The 27,641-nt window shown below is 35.6% G+C and overlaps 5 protein-coding genes across 20 annotated transcripts in view; 2 read left to right on the plus strand and 3 right to left on the minus strand.

The window, feature by feature from the left end:
• Window positions 1-4,921, minus strand: part of Utx (Utx histone demethylase) — a 39,636-nt gene extending 34,715 nt beyond the window's left edge. The window contains exons 1-3 of the mRNA XM_043431813.1: window positions 4,478-4,921; window positions 3,658-3,911; window positions 3,117-3,225 (exon numbers count right to left, since the gene is read on the minus strand). Coding sequence (XP_043287748.1) covers window positions 3,117-3,225; window positions 3,658-3,911; window positions 4,478-4,545 — 431 coding nt within the window. The 5' untranslated portion in view covers window positions 4,546-4,921. The remainder of the gene's footprint in view (window positions 1-3,116; window positions 3,226-3,657; window positions 3,912-4,477) is intronic.
• A 404-nt stretch (window positions 4,922-5,325) lies between these two features.
• On the plus strand, window positions 5,326-9,766 carry LOC122417918 (FUN14 domain-containing protein 1). 6 transcript variants are annotated; one of them, XM_043431842.1, is made up of 5 exons: window positions 5,568-5,702; window positions 5,828-5,863; window positions 6,870-7,037; window positions 7,187-7,382; window positions 8,198-9,766. In XM_043431842.1, the coding sequence occupies exons 3-5, from the start codon at window positions 6,877-6,879 to the stop codon at window positions 8,378-8,380; spliced, it is 540 nt and encodes a 179-aa protein (XP_043287777.1). In that variant the 5' UTR covers window positions 5,568-5,702; window positions 5,828-5,863; window positions 6,870-6,876; the 3' UTR covers window positions 8,381-9,766. The 6 variants fall into 6 exon arrangements, with proteins under 6 accessions (XP_043287773.1, XP_043287775.1, XP_043287776.1 ...); XM_043431838.1 differs by lacking the exons at window positions 5,568-5,702; window positions 5,828-5,863 and adding an exon at window positions 5,326-5,426; XM_043431840.1 differs by lacking the exons at window positions 5,568-5,702; window positions 5,828-5,863; window positions 8,198-9,766 and adding exons at window positions 5,326-5,426; window positions 7,706-7,968.
• On the minus strand, window positions 9,642-13,333 carry IntS9 (integrator complex subunit 9). Of its 2 annotated transcripts, none has more exons than XM_043431834.1 (8): window positions 13,194-13,333; window positions 12,754-12,948; window positions 11,852-12,503; window positions 11,480-11,660; window positions 10,944-11,391; window positions 10,618-10,803; window positions 10,174-10,368; window positions 9,642-9,905 (listed from the first exon to the last, which is right to left on the minus strand). In XM_043431834.1, exons 1-8 carry the CDS (start codon window positions 13,200-13,202, stop codon window positions 9,789-9,791), a joined length of 1,983 nt encoding a protein of 660 aa, XP_043287769.1. In that variant the 5' UTR covers window positions 13,203-13,333; the 3' UTR covers window positions 9,642-9,788. The 2 variants fall into 2 exon arrangements, with proteins under 2 accessions (XP_043287769.1, XP_043287768.1); XM_043431833.1 differs by having other exon boundaries at window positions 9,642-9,908.
• On the plus strand, window positions 13,193-16,130 carry LOC122417920 (metallo-beta-lactamase domain-containing protein 1). Its single transcript, XM_043431845.1, has 4 exons — window positions 13,193-13,322; window positions 13,406-13,633; window positions 13,852-14,016; window positions 14,122-16,130. Exons 2-4 carry the CDS (start codon window positions 13,483-13,485, stop codon window positions 14,442-14,444), a joined length of 639 nt encoding a protein of 212 aa, XP_043287780.1. The 5' UTR covers window positions 13,193-13,322; window positions 13,406-13,482; the 3' UTR covers window positions 14,445-16,130.
• Nhe3 (Na[+]/H[+] hydrogen exchanger 3) lies at window positions 14,440-27,356 on the minus strand. 10 transcript variants are annotated; one of them, XM_043431825.1, is made up of 13 exons: window positions 27,047-27,355; window positions 25,236-25,462; window positions 24,992-25,069; window positions 24,598-24,674; window positions 24,182-24,391; window positions 23,604-23,854; window positions 23,275-23,477; window positions 22,872-23,137; window positions 22,655-22,706; window positions 21,629-21,685; window positions 20,460-20,657; window positions 20,041-20,124; window positions 14,440-16,347 (listed from the first exon to the last, which is right to left on the minus strand). In XM_043431825.1, the coding sequence occupies exons 1-13, from the start codon at window positions 27,288-27,290 to the stop codon at window positions 16,258-16,260; spliced, it is 2,037 nt and encodes a 678-aa protein (XP_043287760.1). In that variant the 5' UTR covers window positions 27,291-27,355; the 3' UTR covers window positions 14,440-16,257. The 10 variants fall into 10 exon arrangements, with proteins under 10 accessions (XP_043287760.1, XP_043287758.1, XP_043287761.1 ...); XM_043431823.1 differs by having other exon boundaries at window positions 20,460-20,672; XM_043431826.1 differs by having other exon boundaries at window positions 14,440-17,077; window positions 20,460-20,672.
• Window positions 27,357-27,641: the final 285 nt, after the last annotated feature.

Here is a 27,641-nt window from a genome sequence, read left to right on the forward strand (position 1 = left end):
GTAAATAAACTTCGGTCGACGATCAATGATTCAATATGAAAGTTTAAACAATTTTACCCCCCTGTTCTTCGGTAGTATAGTGGTCAGTATCCCAATGTGCGATTTGTATAATCCATCATTGTAATAGTAAATTGATAATTATTTCATGAATAACACGATTAGACACGAAACCTTGATCCAGCACTTCATCTCTTCCTCTTCATCTTCACAGTCAAGGGCATTATCATTTTCTTCGGTAGTATAATGGTCATTATGCCTATGTGCGATTTGTATAATCGATCATTGCAATTGTAAGTTGATAATTATTTCATAGATGACACAATTGGACACGAATTCTCGATCCAACAATTCACCTCACTCTCGTATTTTCATTTTCTTCGGTAGTATAATGGTCAGTACCTCCTTAAGTAAATAGTACAATTTTTTAATATTTCAAATCATACTAATTATTCAATTTAAAAAATAATTATAACCGTATATCGATTTAACCTCACTCTCGTATTTTCATTTTCTTCGGTAGTATAATGGTCAGTATGCCCATGTGCAATTTGTATAATCGATCATTGCAATTGTAAGGTGATAATTATTTCATGGATAACACAATTGGACACGAGTTCTCGATCCAGCATTTCACCTCACTCTCGTATTTTCATTTTCTTCGGTAGTATAATGGTCAGTACCTCCTTAAGTAAATAGTACGATTTTTTAATATTTCAAATCATACTAATAATTCAATTTAAAAAATAATTATAAACGTATATCGAAGTCAGTAATTTACTTCATGCATATTATTCCTAGGATCTAGAGAATTTTCATTAGATTGTTTAAATAATTTACCCTTTGAAATACCAGTTGTGTCCATTTTCATAGATGAGATAGTCCGAGCCCTTTTTATCGGGAAGAAAACTTTTTTTCATTATTCAGATACCGGAAAGGGAAGCCTTTGAGCATACGCGAGTGTATATAGATATGTTGACAAAAGGAAGTTGGTGCACAAAGGGACTTTTTTTGAAGTGGCTCGTCGTCGTATTATTATTATTTCGTTTTTTTTTCAAGAATACTTTACAACCTCTCGAGAAATAAAAAGCGAGATAAAAAGAGATGGCGAGATACACACGAAATATCGAGCTGTTCCAGTTTCTATTTTCCCTCATAGTGCATGAGCGTAGCTCACGAGAATGAAGGAAGAAAAGTAAAAAAGAGATGAAAAATAAAAGAAAAGAGGAAGATGATACTATGGCGCTTAACCCGTTTTTACTCTGCCTCTTTCATTCTTTTTTCGTTCCCCCAACTCTCTTCCCTCTGCTCTCTTTCTTCGTATTCCAGTTTCTTTTTGTTTCCTCGTTTCTATTTACAAAACGCGACTCGTAGAGAATGAGAGTATGTGTGAGTGTGTATGCGTGTGAGCGAAAGCGTCCGAGATGGAGAATAAAAGGTCAAAGAAAGGACGCGAGGGCGACAGATTTTCAAGCCCAGAAAGAAACTCGAAAAAATAAGGGTATTGCGCACGATGAACTGAATTTCTTTGGAAATGATTCTCTCGGTGTTTCGTGCGATCGAATATCGTTATTTTCAACTCGACGCATATCTCTTGTTCTCTCTCTCTCTCTCTCTCTCTCTCTCTCTCTCTCTCTCTCTCTCTCTCTCTCTCCGTCGCTCTCGACCCATTTCTCACTATCTTCATGAAAATCACCAATTTTAGAACACACCACATGTAAAATTCACTGAAATACTGAGAGAGTGACGTTTCACACTATTGCTTGAAACGAAGCTTTTAATTCATTGCTACTGTACTGTCAAATAATACGAAATTCTGGCTAACAAAAACCCGAAATTAGAACACAGAATTAGAAATTTCAATGAATATTTTAAATATTTCAAACACTCGAAATATCCAGGCTAAAATGTCCGCGTAATGAATTTTTAATTACTGCCATTTCACGTCATAAGAAAACACTTACAAATCGCCATATTGTTTAGTACAAAATACGACCACCCCATTCGCACCAATCGAATTCACTATTTTCGTTTCGAAAAAGCAATGCCCTTAAACATTTTTATATTTTTTCAACAACTTCAATTGAGATTTGAGAAAAATGTGCAAAATTCATTATTCTTTGTTGGTACACGTGAGAAAAAAAAACAATTATTCACCTCGTATCAATAACGAAATGGATCGATCGGGAAGAGAGAATAAAAAATTTCGGAATATTTTTTCGATTTCAATGACACGAGCAAAAACCCAATTGCCCATTACGAATTATAAAATCGATTGATCAATAGTTCATAATTCTCATAGAGTCGAATAATTTCTTTTTTAATTTTTCGTTGGAGATAAAGAATCATCAAAATAGCCACAAAATAGATTGAAAATCGACAACGAAAATAGATGAGAAAATCTATTGATTAATAATTAAGGAACAAATGATTGTCGATAAATCGAAACTTTGTTTATTTTCGTCTGTTGCTATACGGGAATCGCAACGACGAAAGAATATTCGTCCGAGAAGAGTTCCTAGGGTACGAGCGTGTAAGAGTTAATGTTGCTTCTCTCTCTCCTTCTTCTTTCCTCTGTTTTGCTCTCTCTTTCCCCCCACGTTTGTGCTTCGCCCCTCGACGACACGGCCATGCGATTCGAGCGACTCGGCACGTAGACCTAAAATGTCTCTTCTCAAATCTATACCTATATTTATGTGTATACAAAAAATATATATATGTATGCGACATCGTAAACGGGAGAATATTTTCAGAGGGGGAAAACTTTGGCGTCCCAATAATTTACGATGCTGGCGACATCGGAAGGCTATTCACCTTACCAAACACAATATTTTCAGTGCAAATCTACCTCTGCGTCGGTAGAAATCAATTCGTTGAAATTATGTCGGTAAAGTAAAAAAAATGACGGAATAGAAATTTCCTTTATACCGACCAACGGTAAGCTTGTTTGATTCAGAGATCAAAATCTCCGATAGGTTTTTCAAGCACATCCAAAAAATCCAAATAACATTCTAATTGCACTTATTTCGAAGGCTCACATGCACTTAGCTTATAAAGATAAAATGATTACCGAAGAGTTTTGTAAGTTTGCTTGTTGGCTTATTGTTGTATTTACTCACCATTGGAAGGCGTTGAAATGAAAGTACACCAGGCCTTGCCCGTACAGAAACGAAGCATCAGTCCAGTAATCACCTTTCAGTGTGTAAAACTTTTGATACGCTGACATTGCTGTAAAGATTTTAACTTTTGTTACCGCTTTGGTAAAATCTCAACTTGGGTTTTGAAAGAAAAAAAGAACAGCGCAGAGGTTCTGGGAAACAAAAATAACTGATATCGTTACGTTCTTTCGTTCACCCGCAAATCAGAATCAGAAATCGATTGAAAACTATTACTGTTTGAACTAACACTTTTGTCTTATTGGAATTGACAATTAGCTGCAGATTTACATTCAAATGCAACTATATGAATATGAATCCCTGAACAATGAATTTTGGCTCTCGTTCAATATGAATGAATTCCCAGAAGATAAAAATCTGGACCATTTTTTGACACAAACTTGAAAACCTGAATTAATTCTTTGCATATAGTTTCAAACATATCACTGTTTTTATGAAAAGAAATGCTTCAGAGAATAAAATACAAGAATGGGAAGAAACATACCTTTGGCATAGTCTTCCAAAAGTAGATGAAAGTGTCCAAGCTTGCAATAAGTTTTGGGATCAATGCTGATGCCCTTGTCAGGTTCGTCGTTTTTGCTATCCTCGGCACTGTATTTGACGCAGTCGTTTTTTCTGCGTTGTTTTTCAGCCTGAGCTTGAACCAGCATGCGTTCAAGATATTTGATGGCACGGACAACAAGAGCCTTCTTTTTGCTTTGTTCCGCCGAGTTGAGTTTGAGAAAACCAAACTGGCGACTAAAGGAAAACAGGAATAAAACATTGAAAAAACAAACTAAATTTGAAGTGTAAATAACAGAAATAACATTTTGTTACTGGTCAATAGAGGATCAAAAAATTCACATGAAAAAACAAAATTTGAAAACAAAAGGAGGAAGGACAGAGGACTGTAAAATGAAAATGACCATTTCGTCTTTTGTTAATTCAATCGAATATTTATACGAAGATTAAAAGCAAAGAAAACGTCGCGATGACGTTTAAGGTTAGGAAATTGTGAGAAAAATAATAAAAGTAAAAAAATTCAGTTTTGATTTTCGGAGAACGATTGAGAATGGAGAAAAATTGAGCAAGGGTGTCAAGCTCTCGAGGATGAGCGTGAAAGGTGCAGTTGAAAAGGATGTCAGTAGGTTGAGACTCTCAAATTCTTTAGGTATACGAAACGAAAGAAAAAAAAACAAAAAGAAAACTAGGTTATGTTCGAAAAGCTTGAAATCGTAATGGAAATGCCGAATTGAAAGCAAGTTGAAAAAAGTTCATAATTTTGGCCGTTTTTTCCTTCGTGTTTACAAAAAAAGAAAACTCACCTGTCGAGCTCGGAGAGAGTCTGCAATTCTTGCGGTGTCAAATTAATATCGTCGGTCTCCTGTGCCATTTTACAGTGATCACTTTAAAACTGCACTTTTTATAAGGATAAAAATTAATGTTTAAAACGCGCACGATAAACCGGGTAAAGTCATGTTGGCGCGGGTGACTTCGTCGACGACGACGACGACGACGACGACGACGACTCGACGACGACGTCGCTTATCAACAGCGTCGAACAATCGTGGAAAAAATATATATACATATATAAATATGTATATATGCCACTAAAAACCGAGGGAAACGCGCGAGAATCACACGTTCGATCTTACCGCCTTTTTTTTATCATCTTAAGGATGAGCACAAAATTCTCACTATTTTAATTTTTTTAATGCACTTCGCGGCTCAGACCACGGACCGGTAGGTTAAACCAGGCCGATTTACACACGCGACAAAATTACTCATTTTTTTTGTTGCTATATACGAGAGAGGGCGAAAAAAACGAGAAAAATATACTTTACCTCCGCCAGACGTGAGATTAGCTTATGGATTTTTTTCACGGAAGTTACAACAGCCCGCGCTTCCACATATATATTCAAACGTCCGTCTGTATTTTGTTATTGTTTGAAATTCCATTATAAAAAGGAAATATCCAAGGTTAGTTTCTATTAATACAGAACTATTGAACATGGCAAATTTAGATTTACTAATTCTATGTAGTAGTTTACAGAAATTTTTTCTCCTATATTCGGAGTGATGCAAGCGCCTCCGCCGACTCTGTAAACCGATTACACTCACGTTCGTCTATGCTACCGGCATAATTGAATTTATATATGTAGGGTGTCCTACGACAATGGAAATAGTACAAAACCTAATTCGGAGTAACACATTCAGTCATGATTGGTGTCTTCTTGTTTTATTAATCGAATTGGAATTGTCTACCAGACAAAGGTGACATAAAAAAATGTTTGAATCCATTTTCAGAGCAGAGTTATTCAATTTAAAATGATTTATCTTCAGACACCATGTATATAAAGTACAGAATCGAAAACTCCGGGACTATAGACTCCACAGTAGATTTGCTCCCCAAGTCGATAGAAATTATTTCCCGTTCATCTGTCAGAACATTTCTGTGCGGCGTACACGGGAAAAAAGAACGAACGTAAAAACTAAATACGAACACGATTTGATCGAATTTTTGGGTAACTAATAGTTTGCACATAATAGGTGAGAGTTATAAGGAAAAACATAGAAGAATTCTTGAAAACTAATTAAATCGCCGAATGATGGAAAAATAATCATTTTTATTCTCATGTGAATATATTTTCGCTGATGCCGAAATTCCGAAAAAGTGTCGTCTCTACGGGTGCAAGAAAATTTTTCAAACGGTAGTGTCGTACCTCTTTTTGTTCAAATAATCGTCTTTTTTTCTTACCATCTCTATCGATTTTGTTTTTCTTTCGTATATATTAGCTTTACGTGATCATTTTTATTTTCTTTATTACGCGTGTTGAAAAAAAAAACGTTCAATTCGTGGAATTTTCGTCTCGTAATAACAATCGTATATTGCGAATCGGTATTTTAAGACACTTCGCCAATATACGTACGCGACATTGCCAAGCGAATATGACTCGTGATCGCGATTTTTCGAAAATACGCAGTTTCGAAAAAAACTGCTCCTTTTTTTTAACTATTTTTGATTAATTGTCGATTTATTTTATTCTCCATTTCCTTTATACCATTTTTGCTATATGTACGAAAATTTTTATGTCTATATGAGAGTAAAACAATAATTATTGACACTGGAAATATCTAAAAAAACTTCATTTATTCAAATTAACGTCAGTACGCGTGAAAGTCAGTTAATTTCACTGAATTTGGGCAAATTTTATAATGAATTTGTGCTTCAAAAATCTTTTCAATTCTTCAGTAAGAGCCAATTTCCAATGACAGATGATGTTTAAGCATTTTTTACTGAACCCACTCATCTTTTGCCCAATTATTTCATGTTGATTTATCAATTTTAAAATTGTTCATGGGAAATGGAACCAGCTGTGTCATTCCCTTTTTTCAAACAATGGAAATAAAAATTTTTCTGTAGAAAACAAGAATGCTGCGAATCGTTGATGAATATTCGAATTGATTTTCAGTTTGCTAATTTCTGTCATTAATATTTTTACTCCTGATTCTGGGTAAAGTTTGAGAGGAGCCAGCAGAGTCTCAACTAATTTTTTAAGCAGAAACGCACTGCACAATTACTGTAATTTAAGAAAGAACAGATTCTGCTGTTTTTTAACATTGATTTTAATTTTTGAGAAACTTTGCTGTTTTAAAGATATTTCCAGTGCCGATAATTATTGCCACACTTTGTATATTTGTACATACATATTCCAGAGTCTCTATGAGTCTTCCTGTGTCAAAACGAAGCAAAGAGAGCGCGAATATCGAAACTCACGATATGGATGTTTCCAAAGAAGCAAAGTCGATAATCGACAAAATTTTGGGTGATGTCAGTAAAACATCAGCTACTAAGCAAATTGTCATTGGCACAGCATCAGGATGGTAATTATTCTTCTTGATGGATCGGAATTTCAGACTTTATTTCCACTTTTGACAAGTGCTTGCAAGAAATTTTGAAAATTTGCACTTTCCAGTGCACATTGAAAACCTCTTGAGATTTCAAATTTTCATAGAATTTTTCTACTGCTCAGGGCAACCGGTTTTCTGACGATGAAGGTTGGCAAGGTTGTGGCCTTCGCCGTGGGAGGTGGAATAATAGTTCTCCAGGTCGCAGCTCATCAGGGCTACATTAAAATCAATTGGGACAAAATTCAAAAAAAAGCGGACAAAATTACAGACAAAGTGGAAGAAAAAATCACCGGCGAAGGTCCCAAATTCATGGACAAGGTGAACATGGAACTTCTCTATCCTCCTGTGCTTTCATTATTTCTAATATTATTGCTTCGCCTACAACAAAAAATGGCTGATAAATTATTTTTCATTTTTCATGTTTTTATTTGAGCCGGTAGCAGGAATTTTTCGAGTAGTGAAATTAATCCGAGTAAAATAAAAGATTTTACATTTTCATGTAAAACCGTCCGCTTAGTAGCAGCTTTGCGTTTTTGCTTTAGACAGAAGATGAAAAATTGGAGATTCAGGTCTTCCGGAGTCTGTTAAAGAGTTATCTGAAAATTAGCGTTTTCGTTTTCTTTTTCTTTATTGTTTTTCAGGTAGGAACTTGGTGTCGGAAGAATTCTTACGCAGCGACCAGTTTCATTGGTGGTTTTATTCTCGGCCTCGCGTCCTCGTGAGATCGTTCAATCGATCAATATGATTTTCCCCTGCCCCTGATTTTTTATCCTCAGCAAATATCTCTTCGTCTCGAAAAATTCGTGGAGAATATTCAAAACGCGTCACATCAGAGCCTCGACGGCGACTCTGAAAATTGCCATTCTGTTTTTTTAAAACCAGAATAAAATCTTGCATATCAAAATACTTGCGTTTTATTGTAACTTTATGGCTTTTTTTTAAGCATTTGTCACCGTTTTCTAGAGAGCCAATTCAAGTTTCTGTGAATTTCGAAAAAATGAAAAACGATTTTTGGATTAGAAAATCAAAAATTTTGAATTTTGAGAAAAAAATAACAGATTTTCGTGCTATTTTGATTTGCTTTTCTTCCTCAGAGACGGGAATTGTTATGTTGGAAAAATTTGGTGTTTCAGGTTGAGAGGTTTGTGGACAAAAAGCTGGATAAAGCGGAGCAGCTACTAAAAAATGGCGAATCGCGCACCAGGCGTTGGTATTATTCGTTAACGGGTGACGAGACCTTTAGGCCAAAGGAAATACATTTCTTTTTAGCCTCGTTCGCGGCTGGTCTCGCGATTGGCTTCGCTACTGCCAACTAGGTGACGGATTGCTACATTTTGAACGTGAGTAAAAAAGCCAGGATCGAGGATAAAAAACCTTTGCAGACGATCGATCTCGTTGACAAGAAAAAAATTTCTCAAATGCCTCTCGTCGCGGACGAATTCGACAACATTTTGACCGAGATGAGATCCAAATTTGACGAAATTTTGCAATGGGTCAACGATCGCGTGCGAGAAATTCTCTAAAAAAAATAAAAAGCACAAACCAAATTGCACTGAGCCAAACAACATTTTATGAAAATCTGTCTGATTCCAAAAAGTCCATTCAAAATTCGAGTCCAACGATTTCACTTTTGTCCAATCACGAAAATTTTTTTTATATTAAAAAATTCGACTAAAAATGGTGTCGATACGAAATTAGACTGAAAAGTGGACCGTCGATCGTTCCAAAAAAAATTAGCTCATCCGCTCATTTTTTAACGAGACTGTGAGCGTCGAATTAACGAAAAATCGAATAAAAACCGATGAAGTTTCGAATTTTTACTCGGGGAAAAAGTCAGAAAAATCTTGGATTGAAAATTAGTTTTCGTTGGAATTAAAAAAAGTAGATTCGATCATGCCACGACGATGCTGAAAATTTGACGTTTCATTCGACTTTTCGCTGCATCAACAATTAGGCTTTTTTTCAAAGAGACTTCGAAACTGGCGAACTTACGAATTACGTAAACAAAAATAAAGACCAAGTTTGTCCTTGGTCTTGTACCAAAAAAGACGAAAAATATCGTTTTTTTTTTCCTACGAAAGTATTTAAAAAAAAAAGGAAAAAAAAATAAGAAATTCAGAATGTAGCAATTCGGACTCACGTGGTAAACTGCTTATTAGTAACTGTACCGTTAGATCCTTCATATTTAATCATTGAAACGATAAATTGAAAAATGAATATCGTAAAAAAATGGAGCACAAGAGTGACATTTGGAAAGTACGAAAAAATTTCTGTTTTCCAAAGAACTCGGAATCTCTGCACGAAAAAAATGTGCTGGAAAAAAAAACGAAAAAAAAAAGAAAAGAAAAACTCACCTTTTAGTTCGTACTTACGATTTTTTGCTAGTCGCTTTTTTGCATTTTCCAACTCATTTTTGTTTTTTTATCGTCACATTGATCCTTTTTGTCTCGAACCTTTTTGCCTAGTCCGTAGGTCACACAATTGTGAAACTCGGACGTACGGGTTAAACCAGTGTAATCCTTTTCCCGGTAGGAGGAAAAGGAAATGACATAAAATGATTTCGAAAACGAAAGAAAATTCTTAGCTCATAAGTTATTATTCTGTACGGATGTTCTTTGTTAAATAGTATTATTCGTAGAAATAAGAATCGATTGTGCTTTTTTGTTTCTTCATTAAAAACGATAACGAACAACATGAAAAAACAGTCCTTCAGTCATCGAATCATCAAAACCTCTTCAAACACTGCATTATTATGGCTCGCAATCTCCGCCGCAAATTTTGATCACCGTTGCAAAAAATGTGTGTCGAATTGTCGCCTATTTGAATCAATGTGTCCTCGTCCTGCTGCAAAATTTTAATTTTCATTAAAATTTTTATTTGCTCGAAATAGAATGGTAAAAAATGTTGAAAGAATAAAAAAGCACGGAAAAATATTGATAAATAAGAAAAACAAGTAAAATGAACATTCACTTAGCCCGGAAAAAACGTTCAAAAAACATTTACAAACAGCTCATTTTTCCAACTACAAAAAACGATAGATAACTTGAGATTGAGAACTAAAAGTAATTGAAATGAAATAATTTTAATGATTGTTCATTTTTAAGTGTACCAAATGAATGCTCGTGGAGGTGGCGGTGTGTTGGAGTTTAGCCCCGAGAATTCCTTCCTGATTTAATTTTTGTAACAATTCTTGTGGATCGATATTTCCGTATTCGTGTTTACGTTCTTTCAAAACTTGTTCTTTATCCGGTGCAGCTATGTCGATGGGAGTTTTTCGTTTTCCACTGGATCGTTCATCGACGCACTGCAAAACAGTAGAAAAATTGTCAGTCGCTCTTGTCGATAAGCTTTTTTTACTTTTTCTTTCAATTTAATTGGCTCAAATCATTGACAGGATCAATTTTACTCTGAATTCACTGAATCGGTTGACTCAAATGGTCATGGTTCGATCAATTTATGTCATCGACTCGTCGTACTTAGTCTGCCAAATTTATTTTCATGAGTAGGTCAAATTAATTCCCTTTTTAATGAAAATAGGGTGGAAACTTTGTACCTTGATCGTGTAGACATTGTCCTTGACCTCGAGCTCACCGGTGACAGAAGCGAGACTCAGACCCGGTCTTATTTCGCTTGGAATAATCTGACCAGCTAATTCTGGCTCTATGAAAACTCGACCCTTTTTCCTCTTTAGTGGCAACTTTATGACTTCACCACGTTTGAACGTAATTAAGGGTTTTTCCTAAAAAGTTCACAAATTTAAAAATTATTTGGTAAAGATCACTCTTTCATGATCATTTTCGGATGAACGAATAAAAAATTTCAGATTTTTAGAAAGAATTCTTAACAAAAAAAAGGTCGATAAAGTTTTTCTAAACTTACACCAACCGGATCGATTACAAGATCAGCTCGATGTGGTGCAATGATCGGGGGTTGAGTGTAGCATTCAGGAACGACAAGATTTTCAGGTTTGAGATCCCTGATGAGTTTGTTTGCTTGTGTAAAATTCAAAGACGTGTCGATCGGGCAATGAACGGCTTTCATGGCCAAAGGTTGAAAAGGTGCCAAGGCATCGAGATAAGGAAAATCTGGTTCGGTAAAAATAATCGTGTGCTGAGGATTGTTCGCCCACAACTGAACGAAATGGACAGCGTCGCCGAACCTCAGACTCGGATGACCGCAAAAAACTACGCAGGGCTGACGGTAATCGTTGCTGAAACCTTCTGCGTACGTCGATGTGAAATGTTTGAGGCGAGCGTTCTTCACGAGAAACGCGTGAGGAAAAGGCTCCTCGGGTAGGTAAACTTTGTTTTGCTTATTCGTTGAGAGCCTGAAAAACCAAGAAAACATTTTTTTATTGCATAAAATTGAGTTTTTTCATTTCGCAATTAAAAAACAATCTGAAAACGTGGTCTCACCACTCAGCCAAAATGTTCGAGTACGCGAGAGACGATTCAGCGACTGATGATAGAAAAAATAAGGGAATCTGAGAAAATCCCGATTTATCGAGATGCGTGCTAAGACACTCGAAAAGGTCGTAAACAACTCCAGAGGGATAGCACGGAATGAGAACGCAGCCACCAGCTCGCAGAGTCATAGCTGAAAAAAAATGTGTAATTTCTTGTTTATTGTGCCTATCGACACTCAAATTAATTGTATTGACCTATTGAGTTCACTAATGTTCGACGAAATGAAATTTTTCATCAGATTTTTCCAACTGCAAAAGCAATTGTCATTGAATCTCAAATAGAACTTCTTCCCAGCAAACATTATTCAAGGAAAATACAAACCAACGGTCATGCAGAGTTCTCCCAGCATAGTATCCGGATTGGCAGTAGGAGTTTGTGTGAGTCCAGTAAGAATGAGGACGTTGGCATGTTTAAGGGTGGTTTGTTCCATTGGACGTGGATGCGTTGTGAGAGTCGAGGAGCCACTGACGTAGGCAACTTTTTCATGATCGCAGGAGATGAGCCAGTTGCTGCTGCCGAGACAGTATCCAGAACTTATTGGTGTGACTGTGAGAGCGCCATAAATATCCAACTTTTGATCATAGCCAACCATTTGAATATTGGACAAGGAAGAGTTGACCGCTGCCATGGAGTATAAATGTTTCCAGGACTTTGGTTTCAGTGAATCTGCCAAAGGTGGAGGCAGAACATGCAACATTTCTTTCCAGTGCTTTGCCAACGTTGCTCTTGGAGTTTGCTCTATATATTCTACCAATTCCTCCATGAAAAATCTTCCAATCTGCAGTGTCGGCTCTGTCGCATAAACTATTCCTTTGAAACCCGTTCCCTCTGTCACAAATGGCAATGCCAACATGCAGGTGTAATTCGATATCAGAATTGCATCGATCTCTGAAAAGTCTACTATTTTCTCCAGTGGTGGTGAAAATTCTGGAGTTGAATCGACAAACACTCGCCCGCAACATTCTTTCAATTCCTGTATGCAAATAATTGAGAAATTGTATTCCACATTAGCCCCATATTTATTGAAAACTCAAAATAAAAATGAGTGAGACTCAAATCACTTAATTTTGGTCAGAAAAATTCTTTTCACTCGTCTTATTTATTTGAAATTTCTGTCCAAAAAAATTCTTGACAAAATTTTTGTCCAAAATCAAATAATCCATCATTCAACATGAAAAATTCTGTATTTCATTCATTTTTTTAATTATATTTTTTTGACATACCCCTTCGATTTGCCAGTCTTGATGATTGTCCCGTGGGAGCCAAGATGGGAGGGAATTGAACCTAGCACTCGGGACCATGGGCATTGGCATAAAATTCAAAACCGACTGCATGTTTAAGCCACAATCCAGCATTAAGGTAATTCCTTTGAAACTCAAAACAAGACATGGTTTTGTGGGTTCGCTGGACAAGCAGTACTAAAAATGAAATGAAAAAATTAAATATTCGAACAGTGGGGACTGTAACCACAAACATTTATTTTCAATTTTTTCCGCCATATTATTTTATTATTCCATCATCTAACAGTTGTTTTTGACAGTTCTTTAAAATTGCTCTGTGATTTCTCTCATTCTCGAGAGGTTAGAAAAGTCAGTTTACGAAATACGAAAACTGAACATTCTGATTTCACAAAAAATAATTGTTCAAATTATTTTTCACTTACCAGCTTCATTTTGAAATAATTTTTCAAAATAATCTTATTTTATATGGAAACTTCAAGCCCATTTATTTACATCTGATTGTGTGCTTTGCTATATATGTCGTTGCATCATTGTTGCACATAACCTCGAAGGTAATGTGCCGGTTCAAAACATCGCGACATCGCATACGCGCTATTCTATATAAAAACACTTATTTCAATTTCCTTATAAATAGCGAATGCAGCGTATCCTCCGTTCTCAGCTATAATCGAAATTAAATTAATTAATCAAATTTAAAGACCATAGCAAAATATGGCGGAAGTCATTGTGCTTTTTGACGGTTATTCGAAACAACTGGATGATATAAGAATGGAAGCAAACTGTAGTTGTACACTTGTGAAAGCAGAAAAAAATATCATAGTTGACACAATGACAGCCTGGGATCGAGACAAAATAATAAAAGGTAAATCGTGGGTAAATCAAATTTTTTTTGGATATAAAATTCAAAACATTAAAATATCATTGTTATTACGATAAATTATCCATCATTTAACAATTTTGGAGAACATTATTCTACTAGGGAAACTGCCTGAACAAAAATGCAGCAAAAATTCGTAAAACAGTTTATGCAAAAGGACAATTCGTCAAAGTATTCGAAAAAAATATTCCATCGTTTTTCAGCACTCTCAAGTCACAACATCAAGCCAGAAGACATTGATTATGTGGTGTGCAGTCACGGTCACTCCGATCACACAGGGAACAATAATTTGTTTTTAAATGCTGAGCACATTGTTGGATTGACAGTTCATCGAGGAACGATATTTTATGAAAAAAATTTATCAAATGGTAATTAGATTTGTAAAAGTTCGACCATTTTTTTTGTTTTTCTCGATACAAAGAAATAAGTGGAAATTCAACGATCTAATAAATGTTTTCCCCTTCAATTTCCAGAGGATTACAAAATTTGTGAAGGTGTCAGAATAACAGCTACACCGGGTCACACAGCGGAAGATGTGAGTGTCCTAGTAGACGCTAAATCTCCAGAGGGTCCAGTGAGAATAGCGATTACAGGAGATCTTTTTGAAAATGAGAGTGACCTGGAAGATGCATCGATCTGGCAAAATCTAGGAAATCCAGAACTGCGCAAAACTCAAGCCGAAATGAGATTAAAGATTCTACAAATGTCGGATCATGTTGTACCTGGCCATGGTCCTCGATTCAAAGTGACCGAAGCGATCAGAAAAATGGCAGAAGATCAGAAGTTGAAAATTTGAGTCTTACCCAAAGTTACTTTTTCTTTATTTTTTCTTTTATTCTCTCTTCAAATATTAAACACACACACACACTCTTCTTTGTTGTGTATTTATTACATGGCATCGCAGACATCATCGTCCAATCGTTATACAATACAAACGAAATTTTTTTCTCGTTTTTTTTCACCGTGTATATTTTATAAATAATATCTATTTACTATATTCATTTAATATAAATATACGATATCAGATATACAAACAAATCGATAGCAATAAAAGCATCTTAAATATTATTTGAAAGGAAAACTCGAATCCAAAGAACGCCAGAAAATTATCCATTTTTAGTATCTTCTCCTCAGCTCCAATGTTAAGAAATTACTCAGTTTTTTCATTGAGTTTTGTTCCAGGATTCGAGAGCACAAATTCGTTTTATCAGTACAAAAATATTCATTCTTTAAAAAGAAAATTTTTTGGAACCCGAAAAATCCAAAAAATTCAAGAAAATTTTTATAATTCATCAGATTTTTCTGTGGGAAGGATGAAGAAAAGAATTTGAATCGAGTTTTACCACTTTTTTCCAGTTAATTGGAAATTGTTTCGCGAAAATCTCCATTTGCAGCCTCAAAATCAGTTTGATTCAATGTAATTAAAAATTAAATTCCTGTGTAGAGGGTGATTGTATTAAATGGAGAAATTGTTCAGGCACAAAAAATGAATATTTTTGTGTAAATAATCGTTATGTAGAATCCAAGTATGAAAATAAGCCGAAAGCTGTACAGAGATTCGTGTTATTGGAGTCAAAGAAAAGATACAAAAATTGACGTTCTTCCATCGTTTTGATTCTTGTATTTTCCCTCAATTATTTCATATATTTTTAAATATCTTAATTTTTTGCCTTCAACTCGTTGCTCGATTGTATCCCAGATATAATAATTCGCAAAGGTACTTTTTACACAGAGATCAATTCTGATCTCTCGGTTGAAAATCTATTTCTGTTTCATCATCATAATCATTATTTTTATACATCGCAACAGCCTAACGGAGAAAGAGAGAGACCGGATCCTTAAGTTCTAACTTTTTTCTACGTATGTTTGTTTTTCTCTCTTGTAAATTTACCGTTATCAAGTCCTACAACGTCTTCACAGCCAAATCATTAAATCATACACATATTTAGTCTCCCAACCAACAAAGAGATTCGCTCGATTTAAAATACTACGAAATGAGGAGACGAGAAAATACTTAGCGGAGTTGGCACCGAGAGTTGGGCCTTCGCTGTCAAATTGTTCGTTCACTATTTTTTCAATCGACTAAAAAATTCTGGAAAAATTGCTCGTAGGAAACTCATGTTGGATGATAATTTGGAGAAATTATTGACCGGACGGTAAACATCCTTTGACAAAAAATCAAACAATTTTGAAATCACGTTTCGGCGTTCGTTGAAGGATGATAAATATTTTTTCCTTCGGTTGGAAAATTCATGAAAAATTTTAAAGAAATTCACCAATGAAATTTCGACGGCTGGTGAGCAGTAATTTATTGCAAAATTTTGGCTGCACTGAAAGAATAATCGATGAACGATTCGACAGCACAGGAAAAAATGAAAAAAAATTACATCGATGGAAAAATGTGACAGATTTTTCCTTTTGTTTTTTTTTTTTCGTTTTTTAAGTATTCAACGATTAAGATCGATAGCCACTATTTTAAAAATACACAAGTAGCACTAGGTTTGAAAAAAGTGTAAGCAGTTAAGAGCGAAAATCTTTCGACGTTGTAAACAGCACGAGCTTTTTCAATTTTGGGTTTTTAATGATTTCTTTTGTTTGTTCGTTTTTTCCTACAAATGGTCACCGGTCAAGCCAGGCAGGGCGACTCTTGTATGAAGCGGCAATGGTCCCGGAGTAACATCTCCCATCAAAGTTTCCAGCTGCGCCTCACAAAGTATTAAATCACATAACAAGAATTTTCGCCTCTTCAATATTCCTCACGTTGTTTTTGTGTTTTAGCAAAAATTTTTCGCCTTTTTTCTATGAAAAAAACGTCCTTTGAGTAACCGATACAATTGGATTGAAGGAATTTTTTTGAAAAACTACAAAACCCAGCAGGGAGAATAGAATTCAGTTGGCTAAATAGAAAAATGGAAAAAAATCAAAAAGCATCTGACTTTGGATTAGAGTCTCTCGTACTTTCGACAACTTTCGCCTTTCAAAGCTTTACACAATAATACTGAAGATTAACAGAAAAAAATATGAAGAGTGGTAAGAAAAGTAGGCTGAAAAAGGGGAAATTCTTATAAATAGTTTCGCCAGCGATGTCAAACGATTGATTAAGAATAGAAAAAAGCTGTGCATCATGAAAAACGACGAAACGATAAGAAGAAAAACGACGAAACAAAGCTCTCTCTCTCTCTTTCTCTCTCCCCATCGATTTTCTCTCTCCAAAACACAAATAAAAAGCCTACAAAAGAAATATACAAAAAATAATGAGAAAACAATGTTTTGGGAACAAAGAGACGGATAAACGAACAAAATGATGGTCAAACGAAAGAGAAAACTTGGACAAATAAACGGTGCGCACAACTGGGATGATTTGGAGAAAATGGTGATCGTCCTCAGACATCAGGAATAATAAACGGGACGATTGTGATCCTTGGGAGTCTGCGGAAGAAAAAATAAACAAGTGAACCGCCGATTCGACCGTACGAAAATAATAAAACTCAATAAAAGGAGATAAACGTGCAACATTCAGAGAGAAAAACATGCCTAGAGTTGTGAAGATGAGAATGAAAGGAGAAAAGTTCCAGGAGCGAATCCTTTTCGTCTCAAAAGTGTCAAGATCCGGCTAATTTTTCCTCAAAATTTCTTGCTTCGGCTTACAAATTGAAACAAAAATTTTTTGTCGATGCTTTCAAAACGTGAGATAATCCTGGAAGCTTTTTACACTTCGTGTATCAACGATGAGACTACAAAATATGAAAGTTATTTGAAAAATCGTTTTTTTCCATCTCTCCGGGCGAATTTAAGCCCTTCGTAAAGAATCATTACACAACCAATAATAATTTCGTGAAAATTGATTAACGTGTTTTTTTCATACGTTCAAACGTATTTACGAGTTGTACTATATTAATAAATCACAGAATTCGTTTCTAATGATACATAGTCGGAAAATCGTGACAACACAATGAGTCTTAAGAATAAAATTAAATCGACATACGCACACGAAGAGTTACCGCGAAAATAATGTCCGATGCGTGACAAACGTATCGAAGAATAAATTTTTTCGCACTTTTCTCACAGAAAAAAGCAGAATTTTTCGAAAAAGGAAATAAAAAAAAATCAGTGAAAAATCAACTATAAAAATCGTATTTTCGGATCCGTGTCCGTGTGTGAATTTGGCATTCGTCGCTCGCGAGCTTACGATTAACCTAACTTGTGTATGTAACATTCATTAAATTAAACAATAAATAGGAATTGTTCTTATTATCCGAGAAAGTTTTTCCCCTCGAGTCTAAAAAAGGACGAAAAAACGAAAAAAAATTATTGAAGGGTGGAATCGTGAATTCCAAGAAGTGTGGAATCGTTGAAAAATATTGACAGTTCGTTCCCTCCGAAAGTTTCATCAGAAAAATTCGAAAATTAATGGAGCGTTGAAACTGGATTTTCGTAGGAAAAAATCGTTCCAAAAAATTCACTTTTGCGAAATAATTCGCAGAAAACAGTATTTTTTGTTGACCCAGGGAGAAAAAGCTTTCCGAATCTTAGGCGCTAAGGAACATTGACTTTTGGCGTGAGTGTTTTTTGTTGGTTTTCGGACAGTCGCGCGTTCCGAGTTCCCGGCGATCGCGATTCATTTACATATCTTTATGACCAAAGTATACGTATATAAATAAAAAATAAATAAAAACATTGATTTTTGGTTCGATAGGATAGTTCCCGTCACAGTGTACGTAAAGGAATGAAGCCGTCCATTCCGATGATTCTCAGCTCTTGTTCATCGTCATCATCGCGATATAAACTCTACGAAAAAATTCATATCAAGCCTGAGTAGCATTGTATGCAAAAAAACAAAAAGCTTAAAATTGAACAAAAAGGACAAAAAGTATTGAAAAAATTGAAACTTGAAGACAAAGAAAGCGAAAACAACGCCAAATTAAACACAAGACTGGACACAGTAACATTCGTTCTTCATCACTTTGCAAAATTAGACGACAAAAATCCCAATAATAAAGCTGCGAGTGAAGAGAAGAAAACCGAATTTTTTTCCCTCCGAAACTCGATACTTCGCATCAAACATCATTTTCGTCGAGATAAATGAAGATGCTCGAAAGAGGGCGCGAGAGAGGGCGAAGCTTTCGATCAGCAGGCGGTAAGATTGCGAGGTTATAATCCTCGCTACCTTCGAGCAGAGTTAGCACGAAAATAATCCTTTCATTATTATTATTTTATATTAATTATTAATAATAATCATTCGTAACATTGATACACACATCGGATTTTGAGACAGACGCAATAAATATGTATTCATATACGTATTTTTTTATCCATTTCAAAGTCGTTATTTTCATCAACGTCCTCGTCGAGCTAATGAAAAAACTCGTATTTACACATTAATTTACAAAAAATATTTTCTTTGAATCCCTTTTTTCCTGGTTTTCAAGTTTTTTTTTGCTTTCCTTCTTTTCTATGGCACACATTCGTTTCTGATATCTTAAATCAATGGATTCTGTGTGTATATCATTGTCGTCGATCACGCCCAAGTGGTTTTCTTGTTAGTACGAATAAATTATAACAATAATTAAATAATAATAATTATAATGATAATAATAACAAACATACAGTAATTTACATTGTTAATCAATTAAAAAGTACATTGGAGTCTTCGTAACATGCTTTTTATCATTTAACACCAGGAAAAACATTTTGCAAGAAGGAAATTAATTTGACAAGTAGAAGAAAAAAGTTGACTAAAATTCGTTCACACGTTTCGAATCATTTTTCTGAACTTTCGGGTGAAAGGGAGAGAAAAACAATTAGAAAACAACGATTGAAATATTTCCTTTGTACAAAATGCAACAAAAATATTCGCGCAGGATATTTTTGTTCGGAAATAAGTGCAAGAAAAATAATTAAAAAAGGAAAATAAATGAATATACAAAATTTACATGAAACATTGGAACGAATGATTCAAATGTTAGTTGAGAAATTAAGACTTTTTGGAAAAAGTGGAACGATAAAAGTAAAGAGGGAAAAAGCCTTGTTAGGAAGAAATTGAAGAAAATAGTTAACATTAGAATCTGCGTCGTTGCGGCGCAACAAAATTGCTCCTTCTTCAATATTTCTGGATAATGTTTCACAGCGTTTAGGCTCTTTGGATTTTGACTTGAAACGAAAAAAAGAATTTCAAAAAACTTGAACAAATCGAAAGGAAACACAATTTTGTAGCTCTCGCAACGATACAAATTTCTATAATTCAGAAATAATTCCCCATCGTCTTATCTTCTGTGCAAATTTAAAATGACGTAAGGCTCCTCCCGACTCGTTAATTCGGTATTATTGGCGTTGTTGTTTGGTTGATAGCACGGATTCACAGTGTAATTGAGATTAGGTTGATGAAAACTCACCGGCTCTATATTCGTGCTCCAATCCATTTCTTGCACCGCCAGACACAGATCCGAGTCTGAATCCACTTTTCTTGTTACGTCATCCTTCCGACACACAAATTATTTCAATGTTTTATCTACTGATTATCATTTTTACTTCGACCGCATGCTCATTTTCACATGAAAGTTGTGAATTTACTGATTTTCCAAAGAATAAAAAACTTTGCCAACTTTCATGACCGATATCGACAAAAGCGTTGGATTTAGAGCAAAAACTCATAGGACCGATTTTGCAGAGCACCGAATTTCCAACAAAAAAGCTCCCCGCTCTGTTTCTCCATCTCCAACAGTTTGCTTCCACGAGCCTCCCCAAAAGATGAATTGTCCAAAAAACACAAAAATTGACAAAAAATATCAGCAAAAATTTTTTTTAATATTACCTGTGACATTTGTTGAGCAGTGGTGAGGATCCTGGCGAGTGGTGTGCAGCAAACGGGCATAGTTTCGAGGAGAGTTGGCCTCGAGTGTGTCAAGAGCGGTTTCATGTAGCGAGTGTCAAAATCGCCCCAGATTCGAGCCAAAAGGGCTTTCTCGTTGGGCTTACCGGGCCCATTCCCAGTCGGATTTTGAGAGCCATCCTGCATAGAATTATACTGTGAAACGTGAACGAACAAAAGCTTTAGTTATCCATTCTGTGAGTGTGTTTCCATTATTTTCCTGCACTACGAATCATCGAGAGGAACGAGGGAAAATAACGAGAAAATCCAAAAACGTAGTCATGGATCTCAAGGAAAAAAATCAACGAACTTTGAAAAAACTTTTCTTTTTGTCAACATTCAAATCAAACAGGGAAGAATCGAGTCAAAAATTTCGGAGCAAAAATCATTTTCGAAAAAAAAACCAAATTCAATATTTCAGAGCGAAAAAACATCAAATCAAAAAAAATATCAATCCAAAATTTTGAGTGAATACATAACGAAAAGGGGGCAAAAAAAATTCATCTCCGAGCCAAAGAAAATTTGATCGATTACAGGTGGAATATAGAACGAAAGACTTGGAAAAATCGAGCAAAGAAAAAACGAATATCAAAGAATCTCAAAATTCACTAAATTCTCAGGCAAAAAAAAAATCGAATCGTGAATCATGCTCGTTGCGTCCACTTAATATTAAAATTCTTAAAAAGTCTTTAAGCTATGTTATTATTGTGTTATTAGTTCATTTGTTAATTCCGATGTACGAGTATGGGGGGGGGAGGGTGGAGGTGCAAAAATAATAATTTAGCGTTACTCGTGCGCTCGTTCCTCGACGCACAGAATGGATAACGAAAGATATGCGAGCAAAAAAAAATGTTCAATTTAAAAAAAAAAAAAATAAATAAGAAAAAGCCAAAAATCGTTTTTGGGCAGCAGCCTGAGAGCGGCGAGCCTACGAATTAGCGTGCAACTACGAGAGGTGCAGGATGAAGGAGAAAAGCTGCAAAATAAAATGCGATAAAATAAAAAAAAGCTGGAAAAAAAAATGTTCACGGAAAATCGAAATTCGGGAGGGCGAAGTAAAAAAAAATATAAAAATAAAAATAAAATTCAACGTGAACGGACGATAAACGTACCGGTGGACTTTGATCGCGCCGCAAGTCCAGATTCCCAAAGCCACCATCGCCACCGGACTAAATTTGTATCAACAATAGTCGAGTTAAGATTTGTTTCATCATTATTTTATAAACGAAATGATAAAATTGGTTAAAAAACAAAAACGAGTATAAATCGAATGAATTATTGATGCTTTGTTAACATTTAAAGGCGATTTTTTTATTACCAAATTTGCTAAAACGTTTTTGCCAGAGACATGCAAAAGATTTGTGCGGGGCGCTCCGGATCAGTGTTTCAAATTCTTGGTCCAAAGTATTTTAACAATTTTTAAGTATTTTCTCATTAATTCTTGCATGCTGTTAATTATTCTTTATTTGTTTATTTATTGTATGATGAAACTTTTATTGTGGATGATTGAGAGAAAAAAAAATGAAAATTTGACAGATTTAGGAAAAATATCTTGAAATTTTTCGATTTTATTTGTCAGCGTCCACTTGGTTTTTGAAAAAAAAAAAAAAAAAAAAAAAAAAAAAAACGATAAAGTTGCACATTTTTGACTTTATTCTAGAATCGAGAAACGGGATAAAAATCATACGATGCGAAAAAAAAAGTGGGCGAAAAATCGGAATTCTTTCCGTCCAAAAATTCGTCTTTGATGTAGAATTCCACATTGAAAAATTCTTCAAATTTGATTGCATGAAATTTTCCAGATTTAAGCGATGCATGCGAATTTTTGGACGATCTTCCGCTCATTATCGACGACGATAACGAACAGACTGGAGAAAATCGTATCGAGGCAACTTTTCTGTCCCAAATAACCGAGAGGTTTTCATTCGATTTTTGGATTTTTTTCTCAAGTTAATTTTTTCTGCAATTATCGACGCTGTTCGATATTTTTAAACAGCCAAATATTTGGGACGAAAATGAAGCTCGTGGGCTTCAATCGATGGGATAAAAAGACGAAGCACGTGAAAAGGGGAGCACAACAAAAATACGATAAAAAAGACAGAGAAAGAGGAAGAAAATGTGATCAAATTGGGACTTACGCTTCTCACATTTGAGTGCGAAAGTCCTTCGACTTCCTCGTCGACGCCGACACTGAAATTTGCAAAAAAAAGGTCAAAACTTTCAGCGATTTGATATTTTCTGTCAAATTAAGCAAAATTTACTGTTGAAACTACTTTTCAAAGATCTTCCGGGACCATCCCTCGAAATCGAGGTCGATAAAGAACTTTTTGAGTTTCTTAAACAAAATATCCTTACGGAATATTGAACCAGCTGAGAAACTGCGTGGTTCCACCACCCTGAAGAATGACGGTGAGAATGACGATGAGGCTCGTGGTCGAGAGCATCGCTTGTCTCGCGACAGAAACGGTGTTTCTTATTGCGAGTGCAAAACTCATAGCGCCCCTTAAGCCGGCGCAGAAGAGCATGTGTTGATAGTTCATCGGTATTTTTGGCTTTCTCGCCAAATTCAGTACGAACGAGAGTGGATAAACATTGGCAGCACGACCCAGAAGTGCACAAAACTAAAATTTCAACGTCACATTCGAAATGGTCAAGAAAAATCATTTTTCAGCTCAATAATTCACTGAATTTTCAACCAGGAGTGCTTCCCCGTTTTCGATAGATCGATTTGACTCTCAAACAGCATTGAAAAGGATACAAATCCTGCGAAAATGAAGCCAGGATCGAAGTGATGTTTCGGAAAAGTGAACATCGATACGCCGATGTAACTGAAAATGAAATTCTCCGCAAGGAAATTCAGAAGCTCGAACAGTTGCTTCGTTCGTTGTCGGGAGTCCGGACTGAGATTGTTGTAGGTATAATGCGCCTGGCAAATACCACAAAATAATACAGCAACCACGCCTGTTGGCACAGAATTCAAAATCAGTCGAATTCCCTCGATGGGCACGAGATTTAAAAAACGAAAAGTTCCATTTTACACTCGAAATCTTTCAAGTTCCAAGGAGATTCGTCATATTCAGTTTTTACCGGTGAGATCGGAGGCCTCGGCGATGAGGAAAGTGCTGTACGACATCAAAACGAAAAGCGCCGATTCTAGGAGCGGAAAATCCCGAACTCTTGTGAACTTCGTGAGCAAAGCGGTGAGGCATCCCATGCTCGCGCCAATGAACAACGAGAGGCTGAATATTCCAACGAAATTTCCGAGTGCTTGGAAAAAGGCGACGGTTTCGAAGCTCCCGGAGCCCGACTGATAACGTTCCGCATAATTTTGTATGGAGCTGAAAATAAAATTGGAATGAAAAGTTTGGAAAACTCGAAATTTTTTACAAAGACTTCACTTTTACCATTATTGGATGAAAATTATTCAATTTGCCGCGACTTTTTTTTTGCCCAAAACGTTATTTCGAAAAGATTTTAAAAACTAGAATATGAAAGAACTCGATGAATTTCGTCACCCCGAAGCGCTTTCGAAATCAAACAAAAAGTCTTTGGAATTTCGATTCGACAATAGTCGTCAATAATCGCTGTCAAAGTTTTTTCTCCCCTTCACGTTTTCGAATCCATAAAGAAGCCGAGAATGGAGATAAAAAAAGGTGATTAATTACCCGCTGAGTACGATAGCGACGGCGTCGTTGAGAACGCTTTCGCCAAACACGAGAGCGTAGAGATTGACGTCGACGTGAAGATCATTAAAAATGGAAATAATGGTGAGTGGATCGGTGGGCGATATGAGAGCTCCGAAATAGAGAGTATCGAGGAACGTGAACGATTCAGCGAGATGCGGTATCAGTTGAATGAAGCCGTACATCAGAGCCCTGGAAAGAGAGAAAATGAAATAATTAGCAAGAAACAAAACTCACAGAATGGCCGATTAATGAAGAAGAACAAAGTTATTCAACGAATTTTCATATCGAATTTCTTTTAAATTCGATAAACTCTGCACCTTGATGCTTCGCATAATCTTTCCTGTGATTCATCAATTATGTTTTACATTCCAATTTAATAGCAAGGACGTCCTTACCCTATGACGAATGAGGATATCGTTGTCCCCAGTAACGCATACATCAAAATCGCTCCAAGATTTCGGAAAAAGTATTTCTGTAAATCGCATTGAGATTTAGACATTTTTCGGTTTATTCTAGAAACGAGAAGCATGAAAATCTTTCATCGGAACAAATACAAAAATAATTGGAATCGAGTCCAAAGAAAATGTTGACGGGAATGTCAATTTTTCTCACTAGCAAATGCAGAGGCACATGAATCGAGAGTCTCTAAAAAAATCATCGAACAGCGATAGTTATGAAAATTCGAATGCGATAAATGAACAGAAAAATTTCCTCGATCGATGCTATGAAGAAAAAGAATTTTGGATGATTGCGTTGAGCAAAGGAGATTTTTAAAAGTCTATTGCTTACCCTTTTGAGACTGTAGCCAGCGTGGAAAATGATTGGCGGCAGAATGATGTTGAAAAAGATTTCCGGATCGAAGGTAGCCTGCAAAAAAAAGGCCTGAATAACAAGAAAAAAATCGACAGACATTGTAAAATTTCCTAATTGAAGTATGCAGGAAATTATTTCAGAAGAACTCCCCGAGTTTTCTTAAATATTTTGAAAAAAATTCTCCAAACGTTTCTAATCTTAGCCACTGTATTCATAGTACCTTAAGATCTATTTCATTGTCCCCTTTATAAATTTCTCCACGGAATGAGTAAGCAAAAGTTTTGTTCTCCACGTGACCGCTCCCCTTGTTTTCTGGGAAGGCAAGCCACAGCGAATCCGGAGGAATGGATTCATTGTATTGGCTAGCCGCTGCAGGGACCACTGGCATATGAAGAATTCCGCTGCTTGTTGTAAAACCATAACGAATAATAGCTCCTATGATAAGACCTTAAGAGAAAAAGAATCGTTTCAATAACAGTCATTATTACGGTCTACGAATTATATAAAAATCGCTATTCACTTTCAGTGCAGATTAAATCAAAAGATTGAATGGAAATATTCCACAAATTTATTGTAATATAGATACAACGTGTATGGAACTTAAAGTCTCTACTGTCAAAATTTGGTGGGTGTTTCTCCAGTTAAAAATCTTTCGTTTGAACAATGGCAAGTTTTAATTATTTGTAACTCTTTTTATATGTGATACGGAGATACAAACATTTATTAATGAAAATTTATAACTGAAAAGTGTTTTGTGAAAGAACAAAGTTACTGCAACAATTATTGTGACTTATGAGAAATAAAAAATTAATTGATTATTTATTTAAGCAAGATTTCCATTATTTGCCATTATTGTAGTTATTTTTGTTTGCTAAATTGATTTCAAGTTATATAAATTTTTTACTTTTTCTGTTTTTTCAACACAAGCAATTTCACCAATTTTTACTTATGTCCAGTAAAAAATCAAGCATTTTAGTTTCCTGACATAAAATTAAAAAATAAATGTTTAACGTCAAACGGTATGAAAATTCTAATGGGTTTGAAAAATTTTATAATGTTAACATATGCCAGTTATCAATTAGGGAAAATTTGGAAAAAATTGTCGTCATAAAAGAATAAATGAAGGTGAATTCTGTTGATAAGAATTCGAATTTAATCTGGGAAATCCTGAGTTCATAAAATACGATGGTATGAGGCTATAATAATCGTTAACGAAAGCAATAAATGACATTGTTCGTAATATCATCAAAACAAAAAATTCGTTAACAATTCCACATTGTTTTATTGTCGAAAGTTCATAAAACATGAATCACCATTAAAAAATATCTTGTAAAATAACGACAATGAAATAACAAAACCGAATTAATTTACAAAACTGAAAAATTTGATAGAAATTTTTCGAAAATGACCCTAATTTAGGACAAAAATGTCAGCATGCCAAATTTGAAGTGATTTTAAAACAGCATGGACAGTATGAATAGAAATTTCAATAATCAACAAATTCAATTGTATGAAAGTACTATAAAATGTCTATTGCAAAATCAATATAGCATCAAACACAATGGAGAGATGAGTAGTCGAAAGTGGGAAGACGAAAAAAATGTTTTTCGAGGATTTGCTCACAAGTGGCCGAGGAAGCGAATGATAGACGGGGGGAAAGAGAGAAAAAAAGCAAAAATTTTTGATATAACATGATTGTGCAATGATAGATAGATAAATTGCGACGTATTTTCATTGTTTGACACATCCACGACGTGCCTAAAAAGGCAGACGGTTGAGGGAGAGGGCAAGATTTCACTTGTCAAATGACATTTTCACTGAAATCGTGATCGACGATGAATTTTAAAAAAGTTCTTTCGATCATAAGGAATGAAAATGAGGTTTACAGCGTGACGCAACTTGGTCCTTGACGTAGGAATGCAGGATGATGTGTAAATGTAATTACATGCAAAAATTGGTTATAAAACGAAACGTGTTTTTAGCTGAAAAGATAGGAAAAAAGCGAGAGTGAAAAAAGGAAAAATAACTCACCATAGATAACGGCCAATCCAGTCTCGTGAAGAAAACGTAATCTACGATGCTTGAATGTCCAAATGGTGAGTACAGTGAGAATTAATAAAAATGTGTACAACAAAAGATTGAGACTGTCGAGCCTGTGCAATTGTTGTGCTTTGGCATCGAGCTCGATGTCGGTCGTCGCAGCATTGCAACAATCGAGAATCGTGATACTGACAAGAGCGAGGATAATTACGCGAAAACGCTCCCGTATCGGCATATCGTAACCGGGCTACGTCTACCAACGTACTGCGTGCTAGTACTGCCGTACTGACACTGACTGGCGTTAGCTGGCTCCGCTGTTCCCTGGCGCTCTCTCCTCGTCGTCCCCCGCGTGCGCGGGCGAGTCGCTGCACAATTCGCGTATTTTTCGAGAGAGGCGCTCTGGTAGCGATGCGGGGAGCGCGGGGATTTCAAACTTCTGATCCATCTCAGTTCTTTTTATCTCCGCAACTGTGTCACGGACGAAATTCTATTGCTGCTCACTATTTAACGACAAAAATGGAGAAATTGCTGCGAAACTATGACATTTATCGGCCTATTTTTATCTCCAAGAGGATCTCACGAGTTT

The sequence above is a fragment of the Venturia canescens genome, chromosome 11 (assembly GCF_019457755.1).
Source record: "Venturia canescens isolate UGA chromosome 11, ASM1945775v1, whole genome shotgun sequence".
In the NCBI taxonomy this organism is placed as follows: Eukaryota; Metazoa; Arthropoda; class Insecta; order Hymenoptera; family Ichneumonidae; genus Venturia; species Venturia canescens.